This window comes from Cetorhinus maximus, chromosome 10 (assembly GCF_964194155.1).
Source record: "Cetorhinus maximus chromosome 10, sCetMax3.hap1.1, whole genome shotgun sequence".
In the NCBI taxonomy this organism is placed as follows: domain Eukaryota; kingdom Metazoa; phylum Chordata; class Chondrichthyes; order Lamniformes; family Cetorhinidae; genus Cetorhinus; species Cetorhinus maximus.
Genome location: NC_135888.1, coordinates 22,640,050 through 22,660,718, shown reverse-complemented (window position 1 = coordinate 22,660,718; position 20,669 = coordinate 22,640,050). Strand labels below are relative to the sequence as shown.

Here is a 20,669-nt window from a genome sequence, read left to right as displayed (position 1 = left end):
TTAACGGGGCTCCATCACCTCCATCAGGGCAGGGTTGCAGCCTCACACACACCCTGAAAACAAATTTGCCTCAAAAATAATAATACATGATTCTATTTTTAAACACTGAATGATTCATGATGGATTTTGGAATATAGTCATTATCGGATAGAAATTGATCAACAGTTTGTGTGAACTAAAGTGAGTGGATGAAATTAGGTTACAGACCAGCCATAATCTAATTGAATGGTGGAACAGACTTGAGGGGCTGAATGGCCTCCTCCTGTCTCCAACTTCCCAAAATCCTGGTGGATAATCAAGAGGGTGAAGAGCTGGAAGGTGACCAGAGGGACTTCCCATCTCCAATTGCCCCATCCTAACCCCTCCACCCCCAGCTGCCACCACACCCCACCGTCAGCCACCTGACACACTAAACCTCCTTCCCACAGCCAATTGGAAAACTAGTAACATCTTTGTAACCTGATTGGCAGATTCTTGGCTGTTAGTCAAATGCCCATTTTCCAGCTATCTCCAATTTTTTAGGATAAGTAATAAACAGCGTTTCACCAATATTAAGGGGTTACAGAACAAAGGCGGGTAAAAGGAGTTAAGATATCAATCAGCCATGATATAAGTGAATGGCAGAACAGGCTTGAGGGGCTGAATGGCCTTCTCCTGTTCCTATGTTCCAAATAAAGTGAAAAAACAAAAAAATTAAATACCTCTTTGAATTTACTCCCCAGAGCTACGTTCATAGTATACTGGAAATCAACTTTAATTTCTGGAGACGCCAGGATATTCCTGGACATTTGGCAAACCCCATGGGATTTCTCCTTTTGCTGGGCTGTAAAATCCCTAAAGTTTCTGGGATGAAATGTTGGAAAATTCTCATTTAAAAGGCTACCTTTCTCAGTCAGTGTTTCTGTGATTTTTGTTTAATGTTCTGGCCAGTTTTCTGATCTTGCCCTCTCTCTCGCTCTCTCTCTCTCTCTTCCCTCCACCAGGCAAGCGCTGTGAAATGTGTGATGATGGTTTCTTTGGCGACCCATTGGGACTTCACCAGTTCGTCCGCCCGTGCAGCCGGTGCCAGTGTAACGGGAATACCGATCCCAACGCCGTGGGCAACTGCGATCGGCGAACGGGGGAGTGTCTGAAATGCTTCTACCACACTGTCGGCCATTACTGCGATAGGTGTAACGATGGTTTCTATGGAAACGCTCTGGCCGCCAACCCATCCGACAAGTGCCAACGTGAGTGAGACGTTTACACAAAGGGGACTAGAACGTTCTGCAAGCGTAGGAGCGAGTTACAAAAGCTGCACGGTGTTAGGTCAGGTTCTTGGTGAAGCGACATCAGTGAGTGTATGTTATCTGTGTGTGAGAGAAAAACGATTATCGAACCCTTACTAATGTGGACCTTTTTAACATATACGGTACTTTTGTTAATCTTTTGAAAGTTACTGAATTACGGAGGTTGAAATGTGACAATGTTAAGAACATAAAAAGCAGGAGTGGGCCATTCAGCCCCTCCAGTCTGCTCTGATATTCAACACGTCATGGCGGAACTTCAAGTTCAATTCCGTCTTCTTGTCTGATCTCCATACCCCTCGATTCCCTTAGTGCCTAAAAAATCCATCAATTTCCCTTTGGAATGTATTCATTGAATCCACTGATCTCTGAGGTAGAGAATTCCCAGCTGTCTGAGTGAAGAAACTTCTCCTCATCTCAGTCTTAATCCTGAAACTGTGACCCTGTGTTCCAAACTCTCCAACCAGGGTGGAAACAACCTCTCAGCATCTACCCTGCCAAGCCCTATAACCATTTCTTAAGCATGTTTCAGTGAGATCACACTGATCTCCTGTGGCATTGCTCACACCTACTCTGTTCCATCCAGCCTGTCCCTGATGCCCACCTCTGCATCACAGCATTTACACACTCCATCCAAAACCATGGAATTTCTTGGAAGAGACGAGAGAAAAAAACAGATTTAAAAAAACCCAAGCTAGTCGCGGGAGGAAAGCAATCTGGGAATTTTCTCTTTGTTCCATCCTGATGATTGAAACTAGGCTGGGGGCCCGAGCGCGTCCGGGCCGGGGGCCCGAGCGCGTCCGGGCCGGGGGCACGAGCGTGTCCGGGCCGGGGGCCCGAGCGCATCCGGGCCGGGGGAGTCACTCTAGTTCTGTCCAGTACCTATCCTTTCGTACGAGGTGATCCCCACCCCATTCCAAAACAGGACCAATTCGAGGAATTTAGTGAATCCGCTTTCATTGCATGAGAGAGCAACCTGTTCCCGAACTATCTCTGATTACCTTATAAAGACGTTTTCACAGGCAAGGTACTTCTGACATTCCTAAATTATGCAGAGAAAATATTTCCACCTGTGGAGGAGCCTAAAAGTCAGGGCTTATAATCCAGTCACTAATAAATCCAGCCAGGAATTCAGGAGAACCGTCTTTACCCAGATGGCGTAGTGGTATGGTCACTGGACTGGTGATCCAGAGACCCAGGGCAATGCTCTGGGGGCCTGGGTTCAATTTCACCACGGCAGATGGTGGAATTTGAATTAAAAGCCTAATGATGACCACGAAACCATTGTCGATTGTTGTAAAAACCCATCTGGTTCACTTATTCCCTTACCTGGTCTGGCCTACATGTGACTCCAGATCCACAGCAATGTGGTTGGCTGGCCCTTAAAGATTCCCTCTGCGCAAGGGCGATTAGGGATGGGCCATAAATGCAATGACATCCACATCCCATGAATGAATAAAAAAAGACGTTGGTGAGAATGTGGAACTTGCTGCCAAAGGGAATGGTTGAGATAAATAGCATAGATACGTTTAAGGGGAAACTGGATAAAACCTGAGGGAGAGACAAAGGAGGGGGTGGGAGGAGGCTCCAGTGGAGTATTAACAGCCGGTTGGGCCGAATGGCCTGCTTTTCTGCTGTAAGTTCGATGTGATAACTCTGTTTATTGCTGTGAGTCACTGGACCTGCATCTGTCTTGTGTTTCCTTTTTTCTGTAGCGTGCAACTGCGATCCGGTTGGTTCAACCAATGAGGTTCTGACCTGCAACCCTGGGAGTGGCCAGTGTGAGTGCCTGCCCCACGTGACTGGCCGAGATTGCAGCCAATGTGAGCCGGGCTACTATAACCTGCAGCCCGCAGTGGGGTGCCTCAGGTAACCAATAGGAAGGACTGTCACTGGGAGGCCAGTTGCTCTTTGGTAAACAGCTTGTTTGGTCCTCACGGCAGCCATCGAACCATCTCTCCAGATCCAGAATTGGGGGCAGCTTTACAATGGGAAGTGATTATGAAGGCTGATAGCAGCAAACAGGACAGGACAATCGAGGGGTCAGGATAGTGGCTGAGACAAGGGGTGAAAAACCCGGCCAAAGAACACCAGAATAGGGAGCAGGAGTAGGCCATTCAGCCCTGCCATCCGATAAGATCATGGCTGATGTGATTGCGATCTCAACTCCACTTTCCTGCCTACCCCCCCATACCCTTTGACTCCCTTGTTAGTCAAGAATCTATCAAACTCAACATTAAAAATATTTAATGCCCCTGGCTCCTCTGCTCTCTGGGGAAGAGAATTCCACAGACTAACGACCCTGTGAGAGAAAAAGATTTCTCATCTCAGTCTTAAACCGTGTCCCCTAGTTCTAGCCTCTCCCACAAGAGGAAACAACCTCTCAGCATCCACCCTGTCAAATCCCCTCAGGATCTTATATGTTTCAATAAGATCATCTCTTATTCTTCTTTATTCTAATGGATACAGACCCAGCCTGTCCAACCTGTCCTCATAAGATAACCCCCCCATCCCAGGTATCTGTCAAGTGAACCTTCTCTGAACTGCTTCTAATATAATTGTGTTCTTCCTTAAGTAAGGAGACCAAAACTGTACACATTACTCCACATGTGGTCTCACTGAGGCCCTGTACAACTGTAACAACACTTGCCTACTTTAAATACTTGATTCCCCTTTGCAGAATCAGGAAGGTCCCATTCTCAGATCCATCACTTAACCAGGAGGGAAACTCGAGCCTCGACAAAGTTTTTGGTGTTTGTTTTTCTGTCTCATCTGGAGCATTTACCATCCTCTCCTCTGCTCCTGGTGGGAGACTCATGCTCGGTGTTGTCCAATAATTCATCATAGTAACCGTCCTTCACCTGTGACCACGGGCAATTAAAGCTTCTCTTTTATGTAGGTCACCAGCAGCATTAACGTAACACCATCCAGCAAATCCCGGCCAACTATTGGCAGATTATTTTACCATGGTGAATATACAAACCTGAGCTTTCCGTTACCCGATGTCCAAAGATATTAACTTTCCAACCGCCGTGGGGGTATTGAGGGTCAGCCTGAGGGGGGATCGAGGGTCAGGATGGGATCGAGGGTCAGGATGGGATCGGGGAGTCAGTAGGAGGGTGGGATTGAGTGTCAGTTACTGTCTTGGTCAGTGTGGTGGGGCTGGATTGAGTTTTCTATTGGCGTTTGTATTCAATCTCCCTCCCTCTGTTACTTTTCCTGCTTTTATTCCAGCTGTGCCTGCCACCCTGTGGGATCACGGAACAATTACTGCCAACCTCTGACTGGGCAGTGCAGCTGCCGGCCGGGCATTGAGGGGCGATCGTGTGACAAATGCCAACGGGGCTACTTTGACCTCTCTGAGAGGGGCTGTCGAGGTACTGAGCGAGCCCTGCAGTGTAGTTTATTTAATCTTCTCCCTTCCGCTACTCACAGGGTCACAAGGACCGAGCCGAGATGCAGAGAGATTTCTGGCTGTTTGACTGTGTAGGGCATCGCGCCCGATCCCCACATTCAGAGATTCACTGCGTAGTGATTGGGAGCTAGAGGACCATGGCTGATTTCATTGGCCGGAGTGTGGGCACAGGCTGTTACAACCCCTTTTACCTCTGCCCAATGATTAGCAAACTTTGCACAGGCAGCAACGATGGGGTGAAATCCAGGGTCTTCGTGTGGAGCAGTACTCGGACTGAGCCCGAAACCGTCCTCCCTGAGAAAAGCAGACCAGTTACTGATGCATCCCGTCTGTGGAGAGGTGAAAGGAAAGTTAATGTTTTGAGGTTGATGACCTTGTGTCAGAACATTAACCATCTGATTTTCTCTCTCCACTGAGGCTGTTTGACCTGCTGAGAATTTCCTGCATTTTTAGTTTAAAATCTCAGAATTTCAGCATCTGCAGCATTTTTGGGGTTTTAGCTCAGAATTTCAGCATGTGTTGTTTTTCGGTTTTTGTTCTGAAAACCTACATGGACACTGCTTGTGACTTCGATGACAGACTGTAGGAGGGGGTGAGTGATGTCTGTTGGGGGGAGGGAGCTACATCAGCGCAGCTTGTGTGATCTCTCTTGTGGTCCGTGTTGGAATGGAATCTTCCGCTGGCTAAATGCTTCCCTTGTTTCCTCTCTCCTGCCCTGCAGCCTGTGACTGCTCTCCGCTGGGATCCGTGGATATGCAGTGCCAGGAGAATGGCTCCTGCCTCTGTAAGAAGGGCTTTGTGGGAAGGAGGTGTGAGCAGTGTCAGGAAAACTATTACAACGAGGTCTCAACATTTCACTGCCAACTGTGTCCAATCTGCTATGGTTTGGTCCAAGACGAGGTAAGGAACTTCCTGTCCACTCATGTGGTTACCAGTAGCGACGGACAACTGCTGCAGATATTAAGAGGTTCATGGCCTATTGAGGCCTATAATGAAACCTGAGAGTTTTCCCACACCCATTAACTGGCTCTGGGCCATTTACTTGATATGATATCCACTCTGGGTGCGCGTCAATGCTGTAGGGAACAGCCCAGGCTGTTGTAACTCAGCTCATCAGCTGCTGAATCCTTCATCGACGATTTAGTTACCTCCTGACTTGACTATTCCAGTATTTTCCTGACAAGCTTCCTATTTTGCACCCTCTGTAACCATCCGATCATCCAAAACTCTGGTGCCAAGTCCTTACTTGTGCCAGGTCCCTTTCACCCATCACCCCCTGTGCTCACTGACCTACACTGGCTCCCGGTCAAGCAGCGCCTTGATTTTAAAACTCACATCCTTCTTTTCGAATCACTCCAGGGCCTCACCCCTCCCCATCTCTGTAATTCCCTCCAGCCCCACAACCCTCTGAGATATCTTCTCCAATTCTGGCCGTTTGTACCATTGGCAGCTACCTGGGCCCTAAGCTCTGGAATACCCTCCCTAAACCTCTTACCCTTCTCTACCTAACTGCACTTTTTAAGACACTCCTTGAAACCTACCTCAGTGGGATGTGTGCCCACAGTTCCAGTGATTTGGTTGAGGTCAGGGCCAGAACCCATGGAGGGACAGAGGGAGCCTGGGCCATAAAGGCTTAGCATCTCAAGGCTTCACTCTGGCTTTCCTTTCTGGTCTTTATCTGTTAGGACAGAATGCTGGTGGGACAGCTCTGCTCTGCCTCTCCATGTGGAAGGATCTGGGGGAATTTACTCTTCGGGGATGAGGGCCCTTGTTTGTGTTTGATGGGAGGGCGACAAGGAGCTAGAGTTTCCTCTTGCCCTGCGTCCTCACACTCTCACCCTCTCTCATTTCTCAGGTGCAGCGTCTGAAACAGAGGATGAAGGAGCTGGAGGAGGAACTGGACAAATTCCACAGGCACCCTGAGCAGTTGTATCAGCTTTACTCCAATCACCTGCAGGCGGCCATCAGAGACATGGAGGCCCAGTCAATGCAAGGTGAGCGAAGGCCTTTGTGGGGAGGGTGGGGGGGTGAGTGAGGAGCTGTTGGAGGGGGTGAGTGAGGGCATTGGGGAGGGGGGGTGGGGTGGGGAGGTGAGTGAGGGCCTTGGCGGGGAGATGAGTGAGGACGTGGGGGGGTGAGTGAGGAGCTATTGGAGGGGGTGAGTGAGGGCATTGGGGAGGGGGGGTGGGGTGGGGAGGTGAGTGAGGGCCTTGGCGGGGAGATGAGTGAGGACGTGGGGGGGTGAGTGAGGGCCTTGGCGGGGGTGGGGGTCGGAGGTGAGTGAGGACCTGGGTGGGGGGTAAGTGAGAGCCAGACATCCCTTCCACCACCGACGCACAGTGTGTACTATCTACGGGCTGCACTGCAGCAAATCACCAAGGCTTCTTCAACAGCACCTTCCAAACCTGTGAACTCTACCACCTAGAAAGACCAGGGCAGCAGACAGATGGGAACACCACCATCTGGAAGTTCCCCTCCAAGTCACACACCATCCTGACTTGGAAATATGTCACCGTTTCTTCACTGTTGCTGGACCAAAATCCTGAAACTCCCTCCCTAACAGCACCGTGGGTGTACCTACACCACAGGGACTGCAGCGGTTCAAGAAGGCCGCTCACCACCACCTTCTCAAGGGCAATTAGGGATGGGCAATAAATAATGGCTTTGCCCATTCTCATTAAAACATTCATCCTCATGTTTGTTTAAACCCCTCCCTGGCCTCGCACCTCCCTATCTCTGGCACATTCTCGAGCCCCAGAACCCTCTGAGGTGTCTAAACTCCGACAATCCCAACCTCTTGATCATCCCCGATTTTAATTGCTCCACCATTGGTGGCCGTGCCTTCAGTTCCCTGGGCCCCGAGCTCTGAAATTCCCTCTCTAAACCTCTCCACCTCTCTCTTCCTTTAAGACTCTCTTTGAAACCCAACTCTTGGCCTAATCTTTTCATCATCCACCCTGATACTTTATGTGGCTCAGTGGCAAATGAACTTTGATAATGGCCCCAGTAAAGTTTCACTTGGGATGTTTCACTGCATTAAAGATGTTATTTAAATGCTGAATGAATGAGGGGAGTCAGGGTGGCTGCCTGGACTGAGTGTTAGTAATGGAGGGGCTGCTTTATTTGCAGGTCCCCAGGGTCAGTTTGTGCAGCTTGTGGGTGAACTGGAGATCACTCTGGACAGAATCGAACAGAAACTGAGCAATGTCAGTCGGAGTCTGGACTGTGAGGGGAACGAGGAGAAACACTGTCACATAGTGTCCATCAGCAAGCTGATTGTGCAGAGCACGCACAGGGAGCTGGAGGCAGCCGGGGAGGCCTTGGACAGTACGGTACAGTTCACCAATCAGCAGGCCTTGGAGCCAGGTTTATCCTGACTCGGCCACTGCATCCCCCATTCACAAACTGTGCTTTGCTGTTTGTTATGTTGATAAAAGATTTAAAAGTGGAGTTAATTTTATTTCCCCTCTCTTTCTCTCTGGGCTGTTGTTCCAGTTCAAACCCATGGGGCCAGCTACTCTCCAGGATCTCAGCCCCATGCGGCTGCTCTTCATACGCATGCCTGGACAGGCCATTCAACTACAGGAGGCTTCACAGGCAAACCTAAGTCTTTTCCATATGAATTATGTGCCTTTACTCCCTCTCCTGGTCCCCCCCCCCCTCCCTCCGCTTGTCCCCCCTCTACTTGTCCCTCAACCTCCCTCCCTCTTTCATTCCCCCCACTCGCATTCCTCCCCTTTTCACCCCTCCCCCTCTCATTCACCCTCTATCTCGCACTCACTCCTCCATCTCGCACTCGTGCATTTATACAGAGTGCAGTCACTCATGCTCCCATACATAGGCACATACACACAATGTCCAGTCACAGACTGACATGCACACACATACCCGCACTTACATGCGCACACACACACACACACACACACACGCATTAGTGTGCAAGAGGAGAATCCTTATCTGTTGCCTCCTTTCCCTGTGCATCTGAAGACTCTAACTCCTTTACTGCTGCCTTGACCAATGTTCCATGTAAACTGCACACGTGGGAGGTATCGCACCAGCTGCTCATGAAGCTATGGGGCGTGTGTGTGGCCATGGGAAGGGACCATACGTTCAGATGGACAAGCTGCACACAACAAGAAAGATTTGAAGGGCACAGTGGCCCTGAATCGATATAGCTAAAGTGACACAGACCAGGGATTCTAGGGACTAATTCCTTTTTCCTGTACCGAGTGACTTCGTTCTTCTGCTGTTCATTGTTTCAAAATAATATCACATCAAAGAGTGTCAGACTGGTAAATTCGTGTCTCTCTGGGTCTGCGACTCCGAGGCTGTCGCTGGGTGACAGATAGCGAGAGATTAAATCTGTCTCTGCCGTCCTCCCCAGCAGCATCTCGGGCACTGATATGTCGGGTCCGGTGTTAACAGTGCTGTGATGATATTTACTTCTGGTTAAATAGATACCATGGCTGATCCATAACCCTCCCACTGATGAATCCCGGAACTGGACGAGGTTGGTTCAGGAGTCCCGCACTCTCGCAGAAAGGTAAACGCTTGGCAAGTTTGGCTCGATCTGAGCTGCTGCTCTCTGTAACAACAGGTTTCATTATAGACACGGTTAGTGCTGTGCTGTGTTCAAATTATAATGCAAAAGGAAGAGGCCCACTTTCGCAGATCCCTCATTTCCCCCACCAGAGGAAATAGCTTCCCTGGAGATTTAACCCAAACCTCAACCCCATCTTCACTTAGGGACAGATTACCACCTGCTGGGAGCCTGGCATTGTGCCCATTAGGGAGACCACTTGGTCAAGATATTGGATATGAAGCCGGGAGATCTTCTTTGCCAGTCTCATGCCAGTCGATGGAAATCAAACTCTGCCCCCCCACCCTCGGGTATTTGCACAGGTGTGTTTCCCAGAAGGTGTTACCAGGAACCCCTTCCATCCCTGAATGTCCACTCCTGAACTCCGGGCACTGAGGCCAATTTTGGGTGCCCATGTTCTAAAGGAAATCTAGGCAGCAACAGGGGAATTTCAAAGCAGTGTTTGGGGTGCCACTAAGTGGCCAGCACTGGAATTACAGGCATGTTTATTTATGACCACAGTCACGATCGCACTGTTGCAATTTGAACTGTTCACTACGTGTAGTGCAAATGTGCCTGGTATACAGAGATGGTTGAACATCGCCAGATGAGCACAACTGGTAAAAGATCCCCAAACATCATTTCGTGGAAGATTGGAGGAGTTCTCCCCGGTGTCCTAGCAAGTAGTTATCCCTCAATCATCATCATAAAAGCAGATTATCTGGGCATGATCACATTACCGTTTGTGGGATCTTGCTGTGTGTAAATTGGCTGCCACATCTCTTACATTACAACAGTGACTACACTTCAAAAAGTACTTCATTGGCAGTAAAGTGGTTTGGGACACCCATGGTTGTGCAAAGCACTAAATACAAGTCTTACGTTTTAATTAAGACCCGATTTTGGGGTTATTTAGGTGAGAATCTTAATAAGTAACACGTGTGTCTGATGTTTATTTTACAGTATTGTATCAGAAGTGTCAGTTGTTTATTTTAACATTGCAGGCAGTAATTGTAGGGTTGACCCCTTCTGCCCCTCAGTCACTGTGCAGTATTGGAGTACAATCTCATCAAATCACACATTCCCTGTCTAGGTTTAACACCCATACTCCAGGGACTGCAGTCGAACATATACTGCAAGTGATTTTGTGCTTTGGACAGTGTTAATGTGTTCGAGCTGGTCTGCTTCTGACTGGGTTGGAGCTTGATTTGCAGTAAAGAGAGATTTTCAATAATATTGAACAGGGTCAGAGTGATCCCTGGACTAGTTTTGATCATTTAAAAGGGGGTCAGAGTGAAATTTTCCATTTTTCCTAGCAAATTGTCCTGGGTTTTTTTTTGCCTCGGCCAAGAAATCACATGACATCTGGGGATGTCCAAGATCATCACTGTGTAGGAGAGACCGGAGAGATCAGAGTCTCCTTCCCTGATGGTCATTGTTGGTGTCAACAGGAGCAGAGAGGGTGCTGGACTTAGACAGAGCTTCATCTGGTTCACCTTCCACCATCCCGGTCTCCCCATGATCCAATGATAATGGAGTTGTTGACTAATCAGTGATCCATCTCTATCAATGAGTCGACAACAGACCCAGACATGAGGTGAGGAAAATGCCAGTGGTGGAGAGCTCTGGGAACCACTGGTCCAAAGTCACTGATTTCTCCTGACCCACGCTACACTCCGATTACTCATACTGGATCCCGAAATGCTATTTTCTGCATGATAACTTGTATTAAATGAATCAATACTAATTGCTCCAACCACCTTCCAAGGGAGCCAGTTCCACTCCTGCACTGAAATATTGCTTCCCCAGATTAGTTTTAAATTCTCTCCCCTTCAAGCTCGGGCTGTGACCTCGGGTTCTGGACAAGGTGAAACAGTTGGTCATCTCGACATTATTCCATTCCCTTTGAACCCTCAACACAGCAAACCCATCACCTCTCAACTTTCTCTTATCCAATGGGAACGTGTCCAATTTATTGCTGAAAAAAGGGACATGTCGAAGCTTTTTGTCGTGCACTCATCAAGACACTTTGCAAGAATACCCATATAAGGGGGAAAAGAACAATTTATACTGTATGTTTGCCCCTTTATATTGCGATTCTTGTGAAGTGTTCTGATGAGTAAAACTCTAAGTTCTGTACTACCAAACAACTGTGTCCAATGTACACAACCGCTCCTCACAATCCAATCCCCTCAATCATTCTGTTTGCTCTGTTCTGTATCCTTTCAATAACTGTGATATCCTCTCTATACCGAGGCGACCAGAACTGTACAGAGTGTTCCAGCTGTGGTGGTCGCCCCAGTGATTTATAAAGTGGCGGGTTTACTTCACTATATTTCAGCTCAGTATTGACCGTTTAACATCGTCGATTGATACTGCACAGAAAGAGGCCATTCAGCCCATAGTGCCTGTGCTGGCTCTTTGAAAGAGCTATCCACTTAGTCCCACTCCCCTTTCTCTGTCCCCAGCCCTGGAAATTTTCCCTTTTGCAGAATTTATGCAATTCTCCTTTGAAAGTTCCTATTGAATCTGCTTCCATCACCCTTTCAGGCAGCACATTCCAGATCGCAACAACTCAATGCACAAAAAGATTCTCATCTCCCCGCCCCCCCTCTCTGGTTCTTTTGCTGAGTACCTTCAATCTATGTCCCCCTAGTTACCGACCCTCCTGCCACTGGAAACATTTTCTCTCAATTTACTTTATCAAAACCCCTCATTATTTTGAACACCTCTATTAAATCTCTGCCATTCGCACCTTTTCTCGACATATTTTTTGTTTCTTCACTTGTCCCATCACCGCTCCCTTTGGTCTTGAAACCAATTGTTATTTCTCTCTTCTGCTCACCACCCTATCACAGACTCAGCTCTGAAGAAGAGTCATACGGACTCAAAACATTAACCCTGTTTCTCTCTCCACAGATGCTGCCTGACTTGCTGAGTATTTCCCACCTTTTCTGTTTTTTATTTCAGATTTCCAGCAGCTGCAGTATTTTGCTTTACCATCAACACTCTCCTTAACCTTCTCTGCTCTAAGTGGAGAAATTCCGGCTTCTCCAGCCTCTCCACATAACTCAAGTTAACACAACCCAAAACCTGATGTGTTTGACTCACCACTGACCTCCTGCCCTGTGTCCACCTGTTTTCTCTCACTACCCGCCCACCTCTCTCTCGTTGTACAGCCAGACCAAAGTCGCGATGGAGGTTGAATCGATAGTGAGAGAAGCCCTAGCCACATCGAATCGGAGTTATTTCATCCTGTCAGGCATCATCGAGGACGACTCCATAGCCGACAACATCACGGAGGCTGAGGATCGGTGAGTAAGCCCCCCAAAACCCACCTGCTGGGATCTCCACCACCCCCGCAGGGGCACTGATCCCAAAAGTGGACACCCCGCCAACAGAGGCATGGGGAGTGGTGAGCAAGAGGTGAAGGACGTGGATTTTAAAGAGCGTCTTAAACAGGAGGGAGAGGTGGAGGGAATTCCAGAGGTTGGGGCCCAGGCAGCTGAAGGCATGGCCACCAGTGGTGCAGCATTGGAAATGGGGGGGCATCCAGGAGAGGCCAGGATTAGAGAAGTTTCAGATCCCCGCGTTCCTCTGGGGATCAGAGGATTGACCTAATCCTTCGTGGCACTGACATGATGATAAGGTTCTCAGTCTCCATCTGAGAATCGGCAAGAATCAGACTTGGCTGCAGGTGAGTTCATCGTGCCACAGATGCAGTGACGTCAGGTTTGCGAATCCGAAACGCAGTCGGATAAATCCACTGCTAACTCAGCACAAATCCACTCTTGCACTCCCAACCCCACACACAAATTGAGTTACTCACCGAACCGTTCCCAACAAAATAATAGTGATTCCACTTGAAAGGTAACGCAGCCCATAATGTGCTTTGGGATGTTTGTGAGAACCTGATGAGGACACTTAATAAATGAAAATCTCTCTGTTCCCTTAGGTATCAGACATGGCTCAGTGTATAACACCCTTACCTCTGAGTCAGAAACTGGTTGGTTCAAGTCCCACTTGAACACACAGCCTGGGCTGGCACCGCAGTACAGTACTGGGGGAGTGCTGCGCTGTCAGAGGTGCCATCTTTCAGATGAGACGTTAAGTTGAAGCCCCCATCTGCCTCTTGGGTTGCGTAAAAGATCCCAAGGTGGACACATAGAGTTCTGGTTCAGAACAGTCATGATCTAATTGAATGGCGGCACTGACATGAGGGGCTGAATGGCCTCCTCCTGCTCCTACCCATGAACCAATACCTAAAACAGATGATCAGGTCATTATCTCATTTCTGTTAGCGGGAGCTTGCTGTGCGCAAATCGGTTGCTGTATTTCCTACATTAAAATAGTGGCTGCACCTCAAAAAGTAACTCACTGGCTGGAAAGCACTTTGGGACGTCTTGAGGTGGTGAAAGGTGCTATAGAAATGCAAGTTTTTTTTCCTGGTAGGCCTCTTTTTCCTTTTACAGATTACAGACGATGCAAAGTAAAATGGAGGAGCTGGCGGAGGAGGTGGAGGAGGTGTTGAAGGAAGTGAAGAGGCTGTACACCTCCGTTCAACAAGCTCAAGGGGCGGGTATCACTCTGCTTCAAAACCACACAGAACTGGAGCCTGAGGTTTGTGCGTAGCCCCTTTTATTCACACTGGCAGACCTCCTGTGATGATACTGATGAGTCTGGTCTTGGATCTGGATCATGGTTACTGACACTGGCCTGTCCCTTTGCTTCCTTTTTGTACACTGAGGCCAATTGCAGTCACTGTTGGCACTTCCTCTACATTGGCAGCACCTCTTGTGGGAGAGGCCAGGGTATCTGCAGGTTTAGAGAAGAAACAGTAGGAAATGACTTTTCTTCTCCTTTCCCTTTAATTAGGCTTTCTTCATCTTCAGACGATCTTCGATTGCGATATGTCGATGGTTGGTACAGAGTGTGATGTCCGCAGAGCTGTCAGTTGTGTCTCAGTAGGTAGCACTCCTACCTTGGAGTCAGAAGGTTGTGCTTCAAACCCCCTCCAGAATCTTCTTATTGAAGCAACAGTCCCAATGCAGTACTGAGGGAAAGAGTGCTGCACTGTTGGAGGTGCCATCTTTCAGATAAGATGATAGCTCCTTTCAGGTGGATGTGAAAGATCCTATGACACAATGCTGAAGAGCAGGGGAGTTATCTATGCTGCTCTGGGCAGTATTTGAAATGAAAATTGTCATAAGTCTGCTCTCTCATTAGATGGTGACGACTGGTGGTGAGTCTAACCTGAGGGTCACCACACCTCAGGCAAGGGGCGAGGTTGAGAAGGCGGGGCCTTCATGGATAACCTTAGCCGGTACAGGAATTGAACCTGCGCTGGTGGCGTCACTCTGCACCACAGACCAGCTGTCCAGCCAACTGAGCTAACCAACCCCCAACCAACAGCGAAAAACAGATGATCCGCTCATGATCCCACAAACAGGAATGGGATCTTGCTGTGCACAAATTGCCTGCTGCGTTCCCTACATTCTAACAGTGACAACGCTCCAAAAGCATCTAAATTGGGCACCAGTGAATTAATTAATTCCCTAGTTGTCCGGCCGTCAGCCATCCCAGTAGTCATAGAATCATTTCGGCACATGTTGGCTCTCTGTAGAGCAATCAAGTCAGTCCTATTTCCCCACTCAGTGCTCTGCAAGTTTAGATTATATGAAACCCTCGGCAATCTGACTTCCCACGTTGTATCCTCCTTAAACTTGAGGTCATCCAAAACTCTGCTGCCTGTATCCTAACTCACACCAAGTCCCGTTCCCCTATCATCTCTGTGCTCGCTGACCTACGTTGGCTCCTGGTCTAACAACATCTTGATTCAAAAATTCTCATCCCTGTTTTCAAATTTCTCATTGGCTGCCCTCCTTCCTATGTCTGTAATCTCCTCAACCCTCCCAAGATCTCTGCGCTCCTCCAATTCCAGCCTCTTGACCATCCCTGCTTTCCATCGCCCCACCATTGGCGGCTGTGCCTTCAGCTGCCTGGGCCCTAAGCTCTGGAATTCCCTCCCTACATCCCTCAGTCTCTCTACCTCACTTTCCTCCTCTTAAATCTACATCTTTGGTCCCCGTATTTAAGAAAGGATACACTGGCATTGGAGGCAGTTCAAAAGAGATTCACTAGGCTGATTCCTGGGATGAAGGGATTGACTTATCAAGAACAGCTAAACAGGTTGGGCCTTTATTCATTGGAGTTTAGAAGAATGAGAGGTGATCTTATTGAAACTTACAAGATTCTGAGGAGGCTTGACAGGGTAGATATTGAGAAAATGTTTCCATTAGTGGGGGAATCTCGAACTATGGGATATGGTTACAGAATAAGGGTGCACTCATTTAAAACTGAAATGCGAAGGAATTTCTTCTCTGAGGGCAGTGAATGTCTGGAATTCTCTACCGCAGAGAGTTGTGGAGGCTGAATCACCGAAAGTATTTAAAGAGGAGGTAGATAGATTTTTGAAATATCGGGGAGTTGAAGGTTTTGAGGAGCTGGCACGAAAGAGGAGTTGAAGCCTGGGGCAGATCAGCCATGATCTTATTGAATGGCGGGGCAGGCTTGAGGGGCTAAATGGCCTAATCCTGTTAATATTTCTTATGTGCTTATCTTGTTCTTTGAGTAAGATTTTGGTCGCCTGTCCTAATGTATCCTTGTGTGGACTAAGTGTCAAATCTTTCCTAACTTAGGCTCCTGTGAAGCGTCTTGGGACGTTTTATTATGTTAAAGGTGCTATGTAAATGCAAGTTATTGTTGCTGTGGTGACCTGTCCATTTGTTGGCCCAAGACCCTGCTTTTAGTGTCGCTGGACTCGAAATCAGCCAATTGAATCACAGAATCACACAGTGCAGAAGAGGCCCTTCGGCCCACCGAGTCTAGCCCTCCTCTGATTGATTGTCATCTCTTGGACTCTCCAAAAGGGCTGGGACAATTTCACCGCAGAGCTTGAGGATTTGGAGAGTGCTCTTCAGAGCAAAGAAGAGGAAATCGAGAAACTTCTTCTGGAGTTGGAGCCTCGGGTAAAGGCCGTGAACATGGGAATGGAAACCAAGGAGTTATATGAGGAGGTGAGGAGGTGTGTGAGAAGGTGTATGATGAGGCCCAGAGCAGAGGCCGTATCCCCCTCCTTGCAATATACCGCTGGATTAATACTCGGTGACGGACAGGAAATCCCACCGTTGCCCTACATTGTAACTGTAACTGCACTTCATTGGCTGTAAACGTTTGGGACATTCTGAGGCTGTAAAAGCCATTATTGAAATGCAACTCTTTCTTTATCTTTACTTTCCTTTTCCTCTTTCTCTTTTTCTTTGTTCCTCTCTCTCTTCCTTTCTTATCCTGGAGTCATTGAGGCCCACATCAACAATTGGAGCAGTCAATGCAGCTTCATTATCTCCTCTGAGGTAGTGGATTCATCCTTTCCTGCGAAGAGTATTTTTTCTGCAGTTGGTCTTATTGTATTGTAGCCTCACATTCTTGTTACGAAAGGGTTGCCTTATGAGCAGGTTGGGCCTGTGCTCATTGGAGTTTAGGAGAATGAGGGGTGCTCTTATTGAAACATAAAAGATTCTGAGGGGGCTTGACAGGGTGGGTGCTGAGAGGATGTTTCCCCTTGTAGGGGAGACTAGAACTAGGGGGCACAGTTTCAGAATAAGGGGTTTCACACTTAAGATGGAGATGAGGAAGAATTTCTTCTCTCTGAGGGTCGTTAGTCTGTAGAATTCTCTATCCCAGAGAGCAGTGGAGGCTGGGTTATTCAATATATTCGAGGCTGAGTTAGGCAGATTTTTGATTGACGAGGGAATCAAGGATTATAGGTGGGGAGCAGGCAGGAGAGTGGAGTTAAGACCACAGTCAGGTCAGCCATGATGTCATTGAATGGTGGAGCACGCTCAATGGGCTGAATGGCTTACTCCTGCTCCTATTTCTTATCTTCTGTTCTTTCTCCTCTTTTAGCTCCTGAGTCGTGTTAAATCTGCCCAGGCCACAGCGAGTGCATCAATCCAACAAGCCAAACGCATAAAGGAAGAGGGAATGTCCTTGTTGAAAACCTTGGAAGGTATAGTCTGGTGTTGCTGCTCCCTGCCCCATTTGAGAAATTGTCCAATCAGATCAGAGAGTCAATTCACTTTCCAATTGGAAGGCAAGGCACTGTTGGGGGGAATGGACATGCGGGGGGTGGCACCATGGGAATGGCATGTCGGGGTGAGAATGTTGGAGGTGGGGCATTGTTAGGATTGGCATGTGAGGCAGCCATTGGTGTGAATGTAAGGGTGGGGCACCGCGGTGATGGGCATGTCGGGTGGCCAATGGCAGGAGTGTGGCGGGGGGTGTGGTTGTAGTTGAAGACAGGCACTCATGTGATGGCACTGTGAGGAATAGGCCATGGTTAAACCTGGGCCCTTTATGTTCTGTTTGTGGGGCTCAGTACCACAGGGTTAAATGGGAAAACTGAGCAGAGGCTGGGATTAGGCTGGTGGCCCTAGGGTGATGGAATGCTGCGTTTATTCCGGCATTGTCATTTGGCTTCAGCTTAAGCTGTGTTAGAGAGTGCCCAACTACTCCCCCTCCCCCACACCCCAAAACCCCATTGCCCTTTAACCCCTCCCTGGCACAGACTCCACTCAAGGTGGTTTCTCCAAAAAACAAAAATGGCGACAGCCAACATTCTGAGTAACTTATTTTGTCTTGGTTTTTAACCTATCGCGGGACAAGTGTGTGTGTGTGTGAGCTCAATGCCTTAATGTTACCCCACACCCCTTTGTTGTGACTTGTCTCCTCTCTGACTGGTTACAGAGAAGCTGGAGGAGGCCATTCAGCCCCTCGATCCTGTTCCACCATTCAACTAGATGACGGCTGACCTGCATCTTGCCTCCTCCTCCCTGGTCTTGGTTCTGTAAACCCTTAATCTCCTTACTGGACAAAAGAGCTATCAATGTCAGCTTTGAAATTTTTAATTGATCCCTTGAAAGCTTTTTGGGAGTGAGAGTTCCAGATTTTCCACTATGCTTTGTGTGAAGAAGTGCTTCCTGACATCAGCCCTGAGCAGCCTAGTTCTAATTTTAATCGGAAGGTTCTGCCCCCTTGTTCTGGACTCCCCCCATCAGAGGAAATAGTTTCTCTCTATCTACCCTATCGAATTCTATCATCCTCTTAAACACCTTGTTTAGGTCACTCAATACTTGATGGAATCCAAGTCTCGTCTTTTCAACCTGTCCTCATAATTTAACTCGACTACTGGTGTTTGCTTCCATTATTGTTTTTTCAGACAATAAGAGACTGTTTTCAGCGAGGAAGATGAGAAGCAAAGGAACTTTCCGGAAGATGGGGACGATCAGAGAGCGGGTGCTGGTGGAGGCGAAAAGGAAGACAGCGCAGGCTGGCCGGATGTTGCGAGTTGCTGGATCGAGTTCCACCGTCAGCAGCGCCACAGCTGCCCGGGCCTCGCACCTCACCAGAGACAGTGCAAAGGTCAAAGGGGAATGCTATTTGACCTTCCTGTGCGCTTAACCCATTTCAACCAGAGTCACTTTGTCTTTCGGATAGTTGGCTAGACACCTGTGTTAGAATAGCAAGGAACAGAGAGGGAGAAGCGGATCTGTCAGTGTTCATGTATTATAAACATACAATGGATGTGCAACAAGAAACAGGCCATTCGGCCCAACCAGTCCGTGCCAGTATTTATGCTCCACTTGAGTCTCCTCCCATCTTTTCTCATCTAAATCTACCATCGGAACCCTCAATTCCCTTCTCCCTCATAGGCTTGTCTTGTTTCGCCTTAACTGCATCGATACTGTTCACCTCAACCACTCCCTGTTGATAATTCATTCCCAAGCCAGATGAAGTATAAAACTAGGCACAAATTCTTTTCCTGATAGTTGGTTTAATTACAGAATGCAGCATTGCACATGTCTGCCTCCGGCCTACTAACACCCAGTGTCTCAAAAATCTTTATTTACACTATTTCGAGTGCCAAATGAAAAAAAATTAACTAATGAGCCACCTTTTTAAAGGGCTACTGTTTTTTTAAAAAAAAACCTTTCAACAGAAACATAAGTTAAATTTCAATGGGGGGGTGATGGTGCACTGCAGCCCCTCAGGTACCCACCAGTTGTGGAAGGTCTCAAGCTCACCAGTGGACACTGCACGCTCCCTTTCCAGGGACACCTGGGCACAGAAAGTCTTTAAAAGCTCTTTTGAAGAAAACATAAATCAATAAAATAAACTGATAAAAGGATTAACAGCCCCTTAAAAGGGGCAAGTCTTATACTCTTTTGAGTATAACAAAAATCAATAAGTTTAAAAAAAATAATAAATCAGAGGATGTAAACAACCCCTGATGGGGCACTGTGATTAGAATAAAACGTCAAAGGAAACTCTCAAAATCAAACCAAAATCTCATTTCTGGGAGTGACCATGCACCCCAGCCCCACCCCGGTGCCCACCGATTACAGAAGGTCTCTAGCGTACCGGGTGGACACCACGCGCTCCCTCTGCAGGGACACCTGGGTGAGAACAGACTTTCTCATACACTCTTGAGAAAAACCATAAATCGATGAACTGATAAAATGGGTAACAGCCCCTTATATGTGCTCAAGGCACTTAATCAATCGGTGCCCTTTACCTATGTATCCTTCACCTTGATAATACAATTAATATCCCATTAACACCGAAAGTAGCGAGATCCACATTCTCACCACTCTCTGGGTAAAGAGGTTCCTCCCAAATTCCCGATTGGATTTCTTGGTAACTATCTTTTATTGATGACCCTTGGTTCTGCTCTTCCCCACGAAAGGAAACATTCTCTCTCTCTCCACTCCATCAAAACCTTTCGTAATTTTAAAGTCCTCTATTAGATCACCTCTCAGCCTTCTCTTTTTCCAGAGAAAAGAGACCCAGCTTGTGTAACACATATATACACACCCACATATTTCTGGTCTCATCCTTTGATAAAGAAAATAAGGAGAAACTGTTTCTGCTGGCAGGAGGGTGGGGAACCAGAGGGCACGGACAGAAGTTAATTGGCAAAAGAACCCGAGGAGAAGATATGGGGAAATATTTTGATGCGGCGAGTTTTTATGATCTGGAATGAGCTGCTTGAGAGGGCGGAAGCAGATTCTATAGTAACTTTTGAAAGGGAAAATAATAAATGCTTGAAGGGGAAAAATATTACAGGGCTATAGGGAAAAGAGCAGGTGAGTGGGACTAATTGGATAGCTCTTTCAAAGAGCCAGCATGGACATGATGGGCTGAATGGCTGTATTTTATCATTGATTAATTAGATTGGAGTACAACTCCAGGTCAGAAATTCTTCCTGCCACAGGGCAGTACCCTGTGGGGTCAACTGTGACTTTGTGTATCCAACCAGTGCAATCCATTG

At 47.7% G+C, this 20,669-nt stretch overlaps 1 protein-coding gene across 2 annotated transcripts in view; it reads left to right on the top strand.

Annotated features, from left to right (window-relative positions):
* Positions 1-20,669, top strand: part of lamc3 (laminin, gamma 3) — a 107,399-nt gene that overhangs the window by 64,176 nt on the left and 22,554 nt on the right. For both annotated transcript variants that reach the window (XR_013577742.1, XM_078550136.1), the window contains exons 14-25: positions 984-1,229; positions 3,002-3,155; positions 4,521-4,663; positions 5,423-5,601; positions 6,557-6,695; positions 7,831-8,033; positions 9,159-9,244; positions 12,460-12,594; positions 13,753-13,900; positions 16,210-16,356; positions 17,246-17,348; positions 18,558-18,760. Coding sequence is in view for 1 of the 2 variants with exons in the window: in XM_078550136.1 (XP_078406262.1) it covers positions 984-1,229; positions 3,002-3,155; positions 4,521-4,663; positions 5,423-5,601; positions 6,557-6,695; positions 7,831-8,033; positions 9,159-9,244; positions 12,460-12,594; positions 13,753-13,900; positions 16,210-16,356; positions 17,246-17,348; positions 18,558-18,760 (1,886 nt within the window). In the remaining variant the exon portion in view is untranslated. The remainder of the gene's footprint in view (positions 1-983; positions 1,230-3,001; positions 3,156-4,520; positions 4,664-5,422; positions 5,602-6,556; positions 6,696-7,830; positions 8,034-9,158; positions 9,245-12,459; positions 12,595-13,752; positions 13,901-16,209; positions 16,357-17,245; positions 17,349-18,557; positions 18,761-20,669) is intronic.